Genomic DNA, 13,492 nt, shown 5'->3' on the forward strand with positions numbered 1-13,492 from the left:
CAGCCATATTACCCAGCAGTCCTGGGTACAGGCAGCCTGGAATCTGTTCCTGGATTGGTTTATCATTTCAGGCCAGGAGGAGTCTGTGCAGAGGGCCCTCCTCAGCTCCAGACCCCAGATTGCAATGAGCTACACCTCAAGGCCACACAAAAAGCAGCCGCCCTCCAGGGCCTGACCCTCTCATGGATGAGTCCTCTGAGCTCTGGCAGAGAGGAGGCATCCAGGGGACTTGACATGGCTGTATGTGACCCCAAGGTGCTTGGTTCTTACAGGGACTGTTACCCAATGAGAACAGGATAGGGTCTTGCCTGGTAGTGACTTCTTTAGGGAAGGGCAATGGTGGGCCTGCACACAATCAGAAGCCCCTGGCAGTATTTACAGGTTGTACAAAGCCATCAGAGTCATGAATGGTTCTCAACCAGGCAGGTTTGCTCCCCAGTTGATACTGGGAATTTAGGTAGACATGGCTGTGTAGGCATTGCTGACACCTAGTGGTCAGAGTTGGGAATGCAGGTAAACACTCTGCCTTGACCAGCACAATCCAGAACAGCACATAATGGACTCATAAGTTGTGTTAATTTCGTAACCACCAATATGTGCTAACCTGTATTCAATCTACATATTGTGGTTGTGACATTTCTACTAAGCATCTTAATTTTCCAGTCTAATGTCTCTCTGCTGCTCTCAATCTATTTTAATAATCTTGAACACATTTTCTTTTACTGTCTCTCACATTGCAATTATTATTCCTACATTGACAGCCTGTGAAGCTGCTGTGGGTTTGGCATTTTTTGTTGTTGTTGCCAGTCCTGGGGCTTGAACTCAGGGTTTGAACTCTGTCCCCGAGCCTCTGTGCTCAAAGCTAGCATTCTACCGCTTGAACCACAGCACCACTCCCACCTTTTTATGTAGTACTGAGGAATCAAACCCAGGGCTTTATGCATGTTAGGCAAGCACTCTACCACTAAGCTACATTCCCAGCCCTGGCATTATTCTTATGTCAAATAACTTCAGCAGTCATTACCTGCAAAGCATGAATTTCTGACAATGCTAAAAATTATTCTCCCCACAAACATACAAAGCTCTATGACTTGATATTCCAAAAGTTGTATGATCTGAAATTATCCTTCACCTACTAATTAGTATGGAATGACTGTTCATAATTATTCAATATCATGAAAATTGCCTATTTTCATGCTTTATCTTCTCATTACCTCATTTTAACCCTATCAGCCTGAACTTTTCCCCACACTTAATTATAATCAGTTCACCTCACCTATCCAAACAACCCTTAACATTAAAAAATATATATTTCAATACTAATTCTACTTCAGGTCCTAGCTGTTATTATAATACATCCATGGTATTCATCTCATTTTGTGTCTTATTTGAAGCAGCCCTAAACCCAACTCTGACAATCATTTCCTGACAATGGAGTCAGACAGAACAACTTCACCTGTGCACTTTCTCAGCTTCAGGATGCTGTGACTCCGTGTAGCCCATGGGACATGGTCTCTGCGTGTCTTCCATGCCATGCGTCCTGAGGAGAGGAGGGCAGTGCACACACGCCTGGTATGTCCTCTGGTTGGAAGCAGCACTCACTGCACCCCAGGTCCCCAGGAGGACAGCCCATGCCTAGAGCAATGCCTGGGGGGAATAAGGGCAAACTGCACCCGAATCCTGAAGAGGACGGTGCACACATCTAGAGCTCACTTCACCCTGGGTCCTGGGAGGCGAGCCCAGTGGGAACGCCTAGGTAACACTCGGGTGAGAATCAGCACTCCCTCCACCCCGAGTCCTGAGAGGAGGCTGGTTGGCGGGAATCAGTGCTGCGCGCGCCCTGGGGGCTGTGGAGGGGAGGGCGGCGCACAAGCGTAGCGCACCCCCGGCGGGGAGCGGCGCCCACTGCACCCCGGGTCCCGAGGAGGCCAGGCCACGGAGCGACCCTGGGAAATAGACAACGCGTCCACGTTCCGCTCTTTCCACGCGCTCTCCAGGCCAGGTGCCTCCCCCAGGGTCGCTGGACAGCAGGGTCCTTCACAGCCACCGCCACGGCCAGGCGGCCGCTTGTGTCCGTCCGGCATCCAGGCCTCAGCCCTCAACCTCCTGAGACCAGTGGGGAAACGGACACGGATCAGAGGCGCGCCCTTCTGAAGCTGGTGGCGCTGCTGCGGCGGGACCGCGGGCCGGGCGCTTGGGGCAGCCACGACGTCCGGGAACGTGCCTCCGGAAGGTTCCAGCTGGCCATGGCGTCTCGCCTGCGCCCACCGAGTCCAGGCTGGCCTGGGGGGGGGGACAGGCTGTGTGTCCGCAGAGGCCTGGGGCGAAACCACAGGGGGAAAAGAGAAGGAGGAGGCCGGGGTCGGGACCCCCCCCCCGCGGGGCCGGGGCTGACGGCAGCCGCGGGGGGCAGCGCCCACTTCTCCAGGCGGACAGGGCGGGCTTCGGCCGGCGCTAGGGGCTCCGGGAGCTGCCGGGGGCAGACAGGACGAACGTCTAAAGGCCCCCCAGTTCGGAGAGCTCGACCCCTTCCCCAAAGAGACGGTTCTGCCTGGGCTGGGGCTGGCCGCGAGGAGGCCGGCCTCTCCGCGTCCGCGCCTGCCGCGCCCACGAGCCGGCACCTTCTCGCGTCTTCCGGAGGGGGGCCTGGGACGCCTTCCCCTCAGCCGCCCCGCACGCAGTGGGGCCGCGGGCCGGGGCGGAGGGGCGGGGCCGGGGCGGAGGGGCGGGGCCAGGCGCGGGCGGGGGCGAGGCCAGGGCGGAGGGGCGGGGCCAGGCGCGGGCGGGGGCGAGGCCAGGGCGGAGGGGCGGGGCCGGGGCGGAGGGGAGGGCCGCGGGGCGGAGGGGAGGGCCGCGGGGCGGAGGGGCGGGGCCAGGCGCGGGCGGGGGCGAGGCCAGGGCGGAGGGGCGGGGCCGGGGCGGGGCCGGGGCGGAGGGGCGGGGCCGGGACGGAGGGGCGGGCCGCGGGGCGGAGGGGCGGGGCCAGGCGCGGGCGGGGCGGAGGGGCGGGGCCGGGGCGGAGGGGCGGGGCCGGGGCGGAGGGGAGGGCCGCGGGGCGGAGGGGAGGGCCGCGGGGCGGAGGGGCGGGGCCAGGCGCGGGCGGGGGCGAGGCCAGGGCGGAGGGGCGGGGCCGGGGCGGGGCCGGGGCGGAGGGGCGGGCCGCGGGGCGGGGCCAGGCGGGGGCGGGGCCATGGCGGAGGGGCGGGGCCGGGGCGGAGGGGCGGGCCGCGGGGCGGAGGGGCGGGGCCAGGCGCGGGCGGGGCTGAGGGGCGGGGCCGGGGCTGAGGGGCGGGGCCGGGGCTGAGGGGCGGGGCCGGGCGCGGGCGGAGCTGAGGGCCGGGGCCGGGGCGGGGCCGGGGCGGAGGGGCGGGGCCGGGCGCGGGCGGAGCTGAGGGCCGGGGCCGGGGCCGGGGCCGGGGCGGGGCCGGGGCCTGGGCGGGGCCGGGGCGGAGGGGCGGGGCCGGGACGGAGGGGCCGGGCGCGGGCTCCGCACCCACACGCCCCTCCGGACGTGACACGCAGGCCTTCCCCGGAGCTCCCGCCTCCCAGGCCTGAAAGCCGCCGAGCCGTCACCGCAGGTCCGAGAGGCAACGCGGCAGGAGGCGGGCCTTGGGGCCGAGTTTTTATCTCGCTTTCCCACAGCTCTCCGCTCGGTTCCGCTCGTCGGTTCCTGCCTCTTCCTCGGTCCCGCCCCCCGCCTTCCGGTCCCGCCCGCCGCCTTCCGGCCGGGTCGGTGATGGCTGAGGCTGCCCGCGGCGCCGCCGCGGCTCCCCGGCCCGGGAGGGTGGAGCTGGGCTTCGCGGAGCCGGCGCCGGCCTGGAGGCTCCGCAGCGAGCAGTTCCCCAGCAAGGTGGGGGGCCGGCCGGCGTGGCTGGGCGCGGCCGGGCTGCCGGGGCCCGGAGCTCTGTGCTGCCCGCGGTGCGGCCGGCCGCTCGCCTTCCTGCTGCAGGTGTACGCGCCGCTGCCGGGCCGGCCCGACGCCTTCCACCGCGGCCTCTTCCTGTTCTGCTGCCGCGAGCCGCCGTGCTGCTCCGGTCTTCGAGGTGCGGGCGGCTGGTGGTGGGCGGGAGGGGCCCGGGGCGCACGCGGGCGGCACGCGGGCGGGACGCGGGGCGGACGTTGGGGGGACGCGGGCGGGCGGGCCGCGCCGGGCTCCCCGGGCTCCGGGCCTAGGCGCAGCTCGTGCCGCACCAGCAGTGGGCAGGACTCGGGTCTGAAAAGCTCCTCATGCGGCCGGGCGCCGGTGGCTCCCGCCGGCCACCCTAGCGACTCAGGACGCTGAGATCTGAGGATCGCGGGCAGGAAAGCCCAGTAAGCCCCCAGAAAACCGGAAGTGGCGCTGTGGCTCAGGCGGTAGAGCGCCCAGGCCCAGAGTTCAAGACCCATGACCGACCCCAAAAAAGGAAAAAGATGCATGAGAGGGTGTCCCTGCATTTTACCAAGGGTGCCATAGAGGGAGACTCAAGTATCTGAATTATTTCCTTTCGTTGAAAAATGTTTCTCCTTATTCTTAGTTTTCAGGAACCAGTTACCCAGGAAAAATGAGTTTTATTCATATGAGCCACCTTCTGAGAACCCTCCTAAAGAAGAAGGCGAATCTTTGCATCTCCAGCTTAACTCTGGAGCTCATCTCTGCAGGGTTTGTGGCTGTTTAGGTCCTAAAACATGTTCAAGATGCCACCAGGCACATTACTGCAGTAAGGAGCATCAGATGCTAGACTGGAGACTGGGACATAAGCAGGCTTGTACACAGCTAGGTAAGTCCTGTCTGTTGTCTTTCTCTTCCTCTCTTTTCCATCTCAGCCATTCATGAACTCGGATGTTGAAGTTGTATTAACTGATGTGAACACCTTAATAGGCCAGGTTTCAGTGGCTCACACCTGAAGTCCTAGCTACTCAGGGACTGAGAGCTGAGGATTTTGGTTGAAAGCCAGCTCAGGCAGGAAAGTGTGAACTTTTGTCTCCAATAAGCCACCAAAAAGCTAAAAATAGAGCTGTGGCTCAAGTTGTAGAGCAAGCCTAGCCTTGAGCACAAAAGCTCTAGGACAGCATGCAGGCCCTGAGATCAAGCCCAGGGACTGCCCCCACTCCTCCCCCCCCATTTTTTTTTTTTTTTGTCGGTCATGGGGCTTGAACTCTGGGCCTGGACGCTGTCCCTTAGCTCTTCAGCTCAAGGCAAGCGCTCTACCACTTGAGCTACAGCGCCACTTCCGGTTTTCTAGTGGTTTATTGGAGATAGGAGTCTCACGGTCTTTCCTGCCCGGGCTGGCTTTGAACCGCAATCCTCAGATCTCAGCCTCCTGAGTAGCTAGGATTACAGGCGTGAGCCACCAGCGCCCGGCTCCCATTTTTTTTTTAAGTACACACAATATGTAGTATATAATACTTAGTAAGCAGCTATGATAACCATTTTTTATGGTTAGAATACAATCCTATTAAGCAGAAAAAACTGTAAAATGATGTTACACTGGCAGCAGCCTGTGTATGCAGTACTTTATCTTGTCTCCTGATTTTGTTGTGAGGCACCATCTAGGTTTGTGTGAATATACTGATTGAACAAATGTCACGCAAAACATGGCTATACTTTAGAAATGGGAAAATCTTAGAACATCTTCAAAAGTAAGGGTTTAATGATAATTATGGTAACTTTTTATTTCAGATAATTTGGACCATACAGTTCCCGACCATAACTTCCTTTTTCCAGAATTTGAAATTGTAATAGAAACAGAAGATGAGATTATGCCTGAAGTTGTGGATAAAGAAGATGACACTGAGGTTACAGGAAGTATGGGTAAGGAGTCAGTGTTAATCTTATAGTGTTTGACCAAACTTGAAAGATAAAGGGGGAAAGATTTGTATTATTGGTCTTGGTTTTGGAAGTTTTCAGCTCTTGGTTCACTTGCTCCATTAGTGCAAGCCTGTCATAAAGCAGACTATCATGTAGCATAAGTTTGTGGCACAGCAGATTAGCTTACCAAATCTTGCCCAGGAAGCAAGAGAGCCACAGAGGGCATGGGCATACCATTGGAACAGGGGCCTTGGGCGACCACCTTCATCCAAACAGACCTCTCACCTCCTAAAATCCTGTTGAGCTGGGAACTCATCAATGGGTTTCACCAGTGGGTTAATAGCCCATTCATTCAGTTACCATTCTTATCATCCAAACAGCTCAACATAGTGAAAACTAAGATTGTCAGCTTACTGGTTTGTAGTCCATTCAACTCAATAGTTTGAAAGTCTTGCTTGGTAAGAGGACACAGCAGAAAGCCAACCATACCCCATTACTTAGTGTAAGGGAGGAGCCCACATAGAGTTTGTCTTTAAGGGGAGTTAAATACTCTGTGGTAACCACCTAAAGGGGCCTATATGTGAAAACCAGTTTGTGTGTATACTGTTGCTCATGTTTACAGAAATGATAAATGAAAATGCTTTGAGACAGCATTAGAGAAGGGGAAGGCAAAGGTGGGACTTGGCATATTATTTTAGGTAGGTATGACTAGAGTCATATTAGCATCTATAGAATCATAACATTTGTGAAAACAGCCATAAATAATAAAAAAATACATAACTGTTGAGTAATTGAATAAACCAAGTCTTAGTAGCTTTAAAACATAGTGACTTGATAGTGTGTCCCCAGAAGAATTGACCCACGGTATTGAAAAGAAAAGAATATGTGAGCGTTTTCAATTAACACGTTACAACTATTTTTATTTTGAGGTGGTTGTATATCTGGGAATACAGTAAATGAGTCATTATGTTGATATGTTGGCATACGAGAATAGTATACGTACATAAGACATACCTCTGATTTTATATTGGGAAGTGTGAGTGTAAATTAATGATGTAATTAATCCACTGCAAAGGCTCAGAAATAATAACTCAATAAGTATTCCTGAGGTGTAACTACCATTTATCAAGTGAATTCCAATGTTATTGGAGAAGTGGTTGTATGCAGAACTGGCAAGTAACTGTTTAATGTTGGAACATGTTCATCCAGAGAGCAAGGAAACTCATGATTTTTAAGATCTTTTGCCAAAGTGAATCAACAACTAATATGACAAGACTCCTATTGGCACAAAGCAGTATCATTAACAAAAATACTATGCAGCTATTAAACCACACCAAGGGCTAGGAATGTGGCTCAGTTGAAGAGGCTTGCCTACTATGCATGAAGCCCTGTCCCAGCACCACATACACAGAAAAATCCAGAAGTGGCGCTGTGGCTCAAGTGGTGGAGTGCTAGCCTTGAGCAAAAAGCTCAGGGACAGTGCCCAGGCTCTGAGTGCAAGCCCCAGGACTGGCAAAAACAATAAATAAACCACACCAAATAAGTTCATGCTATGTTCCAGATATTACTTTCTAAAAACTTCAGTAATCATCTCAAATTTTGTCTTTCAGGAGTGAAAGTGAATTATTCATAATAATATGATTAGGATACATGATATTAAGTTAGGGGTCATGAGATCTTACTTGAAACTGATCATTAGTACTTGGTAATTCACTATAGTAAATGCTAAAGTAGCTGTGTGCTAGCTATCACTTAGTTTCACCTAGATGAAAAGGCTGGGGGCAGTAGGAAGCAGTAGAACCTGAAGGCACATCGCATGGCCTGTTTGCTAATACACTGGACAGACCATCATAAAGATATTTAGGGTTCCTCAATCCGTTCTGGCTTTGCCAGTGAAGTGCCATTACTGAATGCCTTCCCAAGTTTATCACAATGGTGAAATGTTATTTCATGTCAACTCAAGATATTTGTAAAATAGAGAGAGAGTGTGTGTGTGTGTGTGTGTTGGTGGGGATTTGAATTTGGGATTTGCTAATTGGGTACTCTAATGGTAAGCCTCAATCCCTTTTACTCTGAAATTTAAAGTTAGAGTCTTGGTTTTTCCTCAGGCTAGTGGCCTGAGTCTATTTATTTCTGCTTCCTGCAATAGCAAGAATGACAAGCATGTGACACTTTTTTAAAATTGAAATGGGAATCCTGTGAAATTTTACCCAGGCTGTCCTAAAATCATGATTCTCCCAGTCTCAGCCCCCCACTCAATGGAAATACAGGCAGGTACTACATACACCCTGCCCCACTATTCGTTAATAGGATATTGTTGATTTTTTTTTTTTTTGGTTGGCCGTGGGGCTTGAACTCTGGGCCTGGGCACTGTCCCTCAGCTCTTCAGCTCAAGGCGAGCGCTCAACCACTTGAGCTACAGCGCCACTTCCAGTTTTCTGGTGGTTTATTGGAGATAGGAGTCTCACGGTCTCTCCTGCCCGGGCTGGCTTTGAACCAAGATCCTCAGATCTCAGCCTCCTGAGTAGCTAGGATTACAGGCGTGAGCCACCAGCGCCCGGCTGATTTTTTTTTTTTTTTCTTAAACTCAAGCCAATCTCTTAAGTCCAGTCCTCCCAACATCAGTCTTCTTAGTAGCTGGGATTATAGGCCTAAGCAACTGTGCTGACTTCACAATACCAAGACTAAAGGCTGTACTGACAGCCATTTAGTGTGTTGGGTCAACAGTGGTCCAAATATGACAGTAGAGCAAGAAATAAACATTGGATAATGGACTGAGTTGAATGCAAGCTGGGAAAAGAAATGTGTAAAACATAAATAAGGAGTCCAGTGATATGCTGGAAATAGTCTTGAGCCCTTGAGTCCTTCCTTTTTTAATGTTGTGAAGTTTATTTGCATTAATTCCTTGTACATCATAAGAGACACCTATTATTGTTTGTGATCAGAGAAAAGACATTTTGGTATAAATAATCTGATTGTACTATTTTTGTGTTTATTTAAGTGTGTGTGGTGGGGGCGGTCAGTCAGTCATGGGGCTTGAACTGTTCCTGGATACTGTCCCTGAGTTTCTTAGCTCAGGACTAGCACTCTACCACTTTAAGCCACAGCACCACTTCTGGTTTTACAGTGGGTTAATTGGAGATGAGCCTCACAGACTTTCCTGCCTTGGCTGGTTTTGAACTATGATCCTCAGATCTCAGCCTCCTGAGTAGATAGGATTACAGGCATAAGCCACCAGTTCTAGCTTCATTTATACTTTTTTTTTTCTTTTTAAAGAAAGGTTAAGTCCTAAAATCCAAGTGCAAAAGTTTTTGGTAGGGCTGGAAATCTGGCTTAGTGGTACAGTGCTCACCTAGCATGCATGAAGCCCTGGGTTAGATTCCTCAGTCCCACATAAACAGAAGAAAAGCCAGAAGTGGTACTCTGTTGGTACTGTGTGGCTTAAGTGGTAGACTGGCAAAAAAAAAAAGCAAAAAACAGCAAAAACGCCAAAAAAAAGTTTTGGGTAGTCTCCCTGACTCTAGTATACTCTAGGGAAGATGTTCATAGTTATTGAGAAAATAGTAAGTCCCAAGCAGAAATTGACCATGTTTTCTCCTAAATTGTCTATATTTACTAAGAAAGCTACAGTTCATTCCTGAAAGTATACATCCCTTCAGAATGAGAGCTTAAAAAACAGTGGTCACTGCCTTTCAGAGTCTCAACTTACATAACCATTGACAGAATAATCCCTAAGTCATTTGATCCACCATCATTCCCTGAATTGTAGGGATCAACTCCTATTCAAAAAAAGGTACTGATTAGGTCTTTGAATTTTTAGCTAGTTTTTTTTTTGTTTGTTTCCTTCACTCAAAAATATGTTTAGGGGGTTGGAATGTGGCTTGGTGGTAGAGTGTTTGCCTAGCATGCATGAAGCCCTGGGTTCGATTCCTCAGTACCACATAAACCGAAAAAGCTGAAAGTGGCACTATGGTTCAAGTGGTAGAGTGCTAGCTTTGAGCAAAAAAAGCTCAGGGACAGTGCCTAGACCCTGAGCTCAAGCCCTAGGAGTGGGGGCAGGGAGAAAAACACACACACACACACACTCTCTCTCTCTCTCTCTCTCTCTCTCTCTCTCTCTCTCTCTCACTCTCTCTCTGAAATGTATACATGCAGTGTTACATGGAAGATGCAGCTTTAAAGATGTATTTTCCCTAAGGTATGATTTTCGGAATTTTAAATACACTATCTCTTCAATAAAGATGTCTAAACTCCTTTTAGGTATCTGAAATCCTGACGAAAGTTTAAACTACTAGTTACTATTAAAGAATTCATTCTTGACACATGTATTAAAAACTTTGCCACCAGACACTGGTGGCTCAGGTCTGTAATCCTAGCTACTCAAGAGGCTGAGATCTGAGGATCGTGGTACAAAGCCAGGCTGAGCAGGGAAGGTCGGTGAGACTCTAATCTCCAGTAAACCACCAGAAAACCAGAAGGGGCGCTTTGGCTCAAGTGTATATATAGCACTAGCCTTGAGTTGAAGAGCTGAGGGACAGCACCAGGCCCTGAGTTAAAGCCCCACAACCAACAACAAAAAAATTCCCAAGTTACTTATTACAACACAATACTGTGTAAATGTTATATTCTCCCTATTTTCATTCTTGGGTTCATCTTTTAATTTGAATCTTTGGAGTGGATGCATAGTAGTTATATATGCTTCGTGGAAGACCTGGAAATAAGCACACACTTCGCTATGTGAATAAATAAGAAAAACCTTGTAAATTGTCAAGTTGTAAGGATGTTTTCTGTTCTCCAAAAATATGATGTTGCTTTTTCAGGTGAAGCACTTGAGGAAGAACTAGATTCTATGGCAAAGCATGAATCTAGGGAAGATCGAGTTTTCCAGAAGTTTAAAACACAGATAGCCCTTGAACCAGAGCAGGTAAAATAGAACTTACACCTCTTCATTGTGTTCTTTTCAGACCAGTTTTCAGAATAAAATCCCTAAGAAATAATCCTTTTTGGTAGAGCTCTTCTTTTCCTTTGGAGCCTCTAAGAGCAGGCTTTTAAAAAAAATACTGTTACAGGATTTCTCTGAAAAGACAGGTACCATATTGAAAGACTGAAGGGAATACATGGAGTATCAAATAGGATGTATTTACTAAAGAAAGTATTTAGGACTGGGTATGTAGTCCCAGCTATTCAGGAAACAAATTCCTTGGCTCTCATTGTGTGGCAAGCCTGGAGGGTAAGACTAAGACCCCATCCCCATTAATAAGTAGTGGTGAGACTGTTGCAGCTGTTCTCTAAGCAGTAAGCTGGGGGCTTTAGGGAAGACTGTCAGGATAGAAGGCCCATCCTGGATTAAAAAAATAAAACAACCACAATAGAAGGTAAAGGAGATGTTATCTAAAATATATAGCAGTCAGGCAACATGGGCAAAATACCATTTTCCTAGTTACCTTTGGCTCAAAATAAACATGACATGCCCATTATTTTAACTATAAACAAGTCACAAAAGATTACAAAGCCAACTTTTAAGTCATTGGGCACATTAGCATCTAGGGATTTACAGGAAAGTTATGTCCTAAACACTAAGGTTGGTTTATTTTTTCCCCCTTTAGCATATAATGTTTTTAACCAGGAACACAACTCCCTTGTTATAGGAAGAAAATTATAATTTATCTGTAAGTTTTATGTAAACACCATGTTTCAGTAGGTATTTGCCCCTACCAAAGTATTTAAGGTTCTTTGTATGTGGTAAGTACTAACTTAAAATCTTTTTTTTTTTTTTTTTTTTGGTCTGTCATGGGGCTTGAGCTCTGGGCTTGGGTGCTGTTCCTGCATGAGCGCTCTACTGCTTGAGCCACAGCACCACTTCCGGTTTCCTAGTGGTTTATTGGAAATAAGAGTCCTCACAGACTTTCCTGCCAGGGCTGGCTTTGAACCAGGATCCTCAGATCTCAGCCTCCTTAGTAGCTAGGATGACAGGCGTGAGCCACCACCTGGTTTTAAAATCATTTTTTATGAGGAATCTGGTAACAGAGTTATAGCAGTTCTTTATCATTGTACTGATAGGATTAATGAAGGTTCTGACAGTTTAAGAAAAAGAAGGAGGGGGGGCCTAGGCTAGGAAGGTGGCTCAGTGGTAGAGCGCTTGCCTTGCATGCATGAGGCCCTGGGTTCGATTCCTCAGCACCACATAAGAAAAAAGCCGGAAGTGGCGCTGTGGCTCAAGTGGTAGAGTGCTAGCCTTGAGCTGAAAAGCTGAGGGACAGCGCCCAGGCCCAGAGTTCAGGCCCCATGACTGGACCCAAAAAAAAGAAAAGACAAGAAAATAAAAAGAAGTGGGGCTGTGTCTCAAGTGGTGGAGCGCTAGCCTTGAGCTGAAGTGCTGAGGGACAGAACCCAGAGTTCAAGCCCCACGACCAAAGGGGGGGAAAAAAAGATGAAGTACTAGCTTTGGAGGAGATTGAGAAAGGTGCGCTATCAAATATAAGGGCATGTATACAATTTCTCTAAATGACCATTTTACATTACCACTGGAAACTCCTGGGTGAGTTGTTGATGCTCAAATATGGTTTTAATTTTATTTTAGATTCTCCGTTATGGCAGAGGTGTTGAGCCAATGTGGATTTCTGGTGAAAACATACCTCAAGAAAAGGATATTCCAAATTGTCCCTGTGGCGCCAAGAGAATATTTGAATTCCAGGTATGGTCTTAAATTGGGACTGTTTGAGTATATAAGCAATCACCCTTCTGTGTTTACAGACATCAGAATTAAACTTCGTAGCCAGTAGTGGGGAAGGTAGCTATAATGTTGAAGCCATGTTCCCTTTCATTCTCTCCTCAGGTCATGCCACAGCTGCTGAACCACCTACAGGCAGACAGACTGGGCAAGAGCGTTGACTGGGGTGTCCTGGCTGTCTACACCTGTACTGAGAACTGTAACTTGGGCACTGGCTACACGGAGGAATTTGTGTGGAAGCAGGATATAACAGACACACCCTGACAACAAGCCTTATGTCTTATCACCCCCAATTCCATTTCAAGGACTTTTAGCTCTTGTTCCAGAGATGGAGGCACAAAAACACTGCTTGAGGCATTATGTATGTCTTTTTACATTAATACAACAAAACTACTCAACAACAGGGATTTAAAGTAAGTTTCCATGTCCACAGTGGAAGGAGACTGTTCTAATGGACACCAAATAATGTCTAAATGAACATCAGGATAGCATTATAGTATGGTGTGTTTCTTTTTTGGAAATAAATATGTATGTGTATAAATTTACCTAAACATAAATATGTATAAATCTGAAAAGATAAACAAACTGGTTACCTATGAATGATGAGACCAAGTGACATGGTCTTTTTACATACATGTTTGTATTTTTCTATAATAAAAATGAACTGTGTGTAATGAACTCAAAACATTTCAATCTTTTCCCCCCTAAATTTGTAAACAAGTGTTTAGTTAAAAGAACTCAACCAGACATCTTGCTAATGCCAGAACATGAGAAAAATATTGTACCTTCTTAGATGAGTGGTAAGATAAATAAGGATACCTAGTACCTAAAGGAGCAATACCAGAGATGTCAAAATCAGAGGAAATGGCAGGTTAATGGGGATTTTAAAAAAAAAAAAAAAACCTACATCAGAACTGGGCATCTAGCTAAAGATTGAAAGGTGAGGCTGCAGTATGCTTGTAACCCTGGATTCT

The 13,492-nt window shown here is 49.0% G+C and overlaps 1 protein-coding gene across 1 annotated transcript; it reads left to right on the plus strand.

The window, feature by feature from the left end:
• The first annotated feature begins 3,629 nt into the window (after window positions 1–3,629).
• On the plus strand, window positions 3,630–13,009 carry Pdcd2 (programmed cell death 2). Its single transcript, XM_070010613.1, has 6 exons — window positions 3,630–4,043; window positions 4,515–4,757; window positions 5,660–5,791; window positions 10,609–10,712; window positions 12,369–12,482; window positions 12,624–13,009. The coding sequence occupies exons 1-6, from the start codon at window positions 3,737–3,739 to the stop codon at window positions 12,780–12,782; spliced, it is 1,059 nt and encodes a 352-aa protein (XP_069866714.1). The 5' UTR covers window positions 3,630–3,736; the 3' UTR covers window positions 12,783–13,009.
• Window positions 13,010–13,492: the final 483 nt, after the last annotated feature.

Source organism: Dipodomys merriami, unplaced genomic scaffold (assembly GCF_024711535.1).
Source record: "Dipodomys merriami isolate MVZ:Mamm:240054 unplaced genomic scaffold, mDipMer1.0.p SCAF_8, whole genome shotgun sequence".
NCBI classification, from domain to species: Eukaryota; Metazoa; Chordata; class Mammalia; order Rodentia; family Heteromyidae; genus Dipodomys; species Dipodomys merriami.

Bases quoted from the DNA above. Each gene is read 5' to 3' on its own strand.
- Pdcd2 (XM_070010613.1), top strand. From the start codon at position 3,737: ATGGCTGAGGCTGCCCGCGGCGCCGCCGCGGCTCCCCGGCCCGGGAGG. The intron at 4,044-4,514 runs GTGCGGGCGGCT...CCTTATTCTTAG, and splicing joins GTGCTGCTCCGGTCTTCGAG to TTTTCAGGAACCAGTTACCC. The intron at 5,792-10,608 runs GTAAGGAGTCAG...TTGCTTTTTCAG, and splicing joins TGAGGTTACAGGAAGTATGG to GTGAAGCACTTGAGGAAGAA.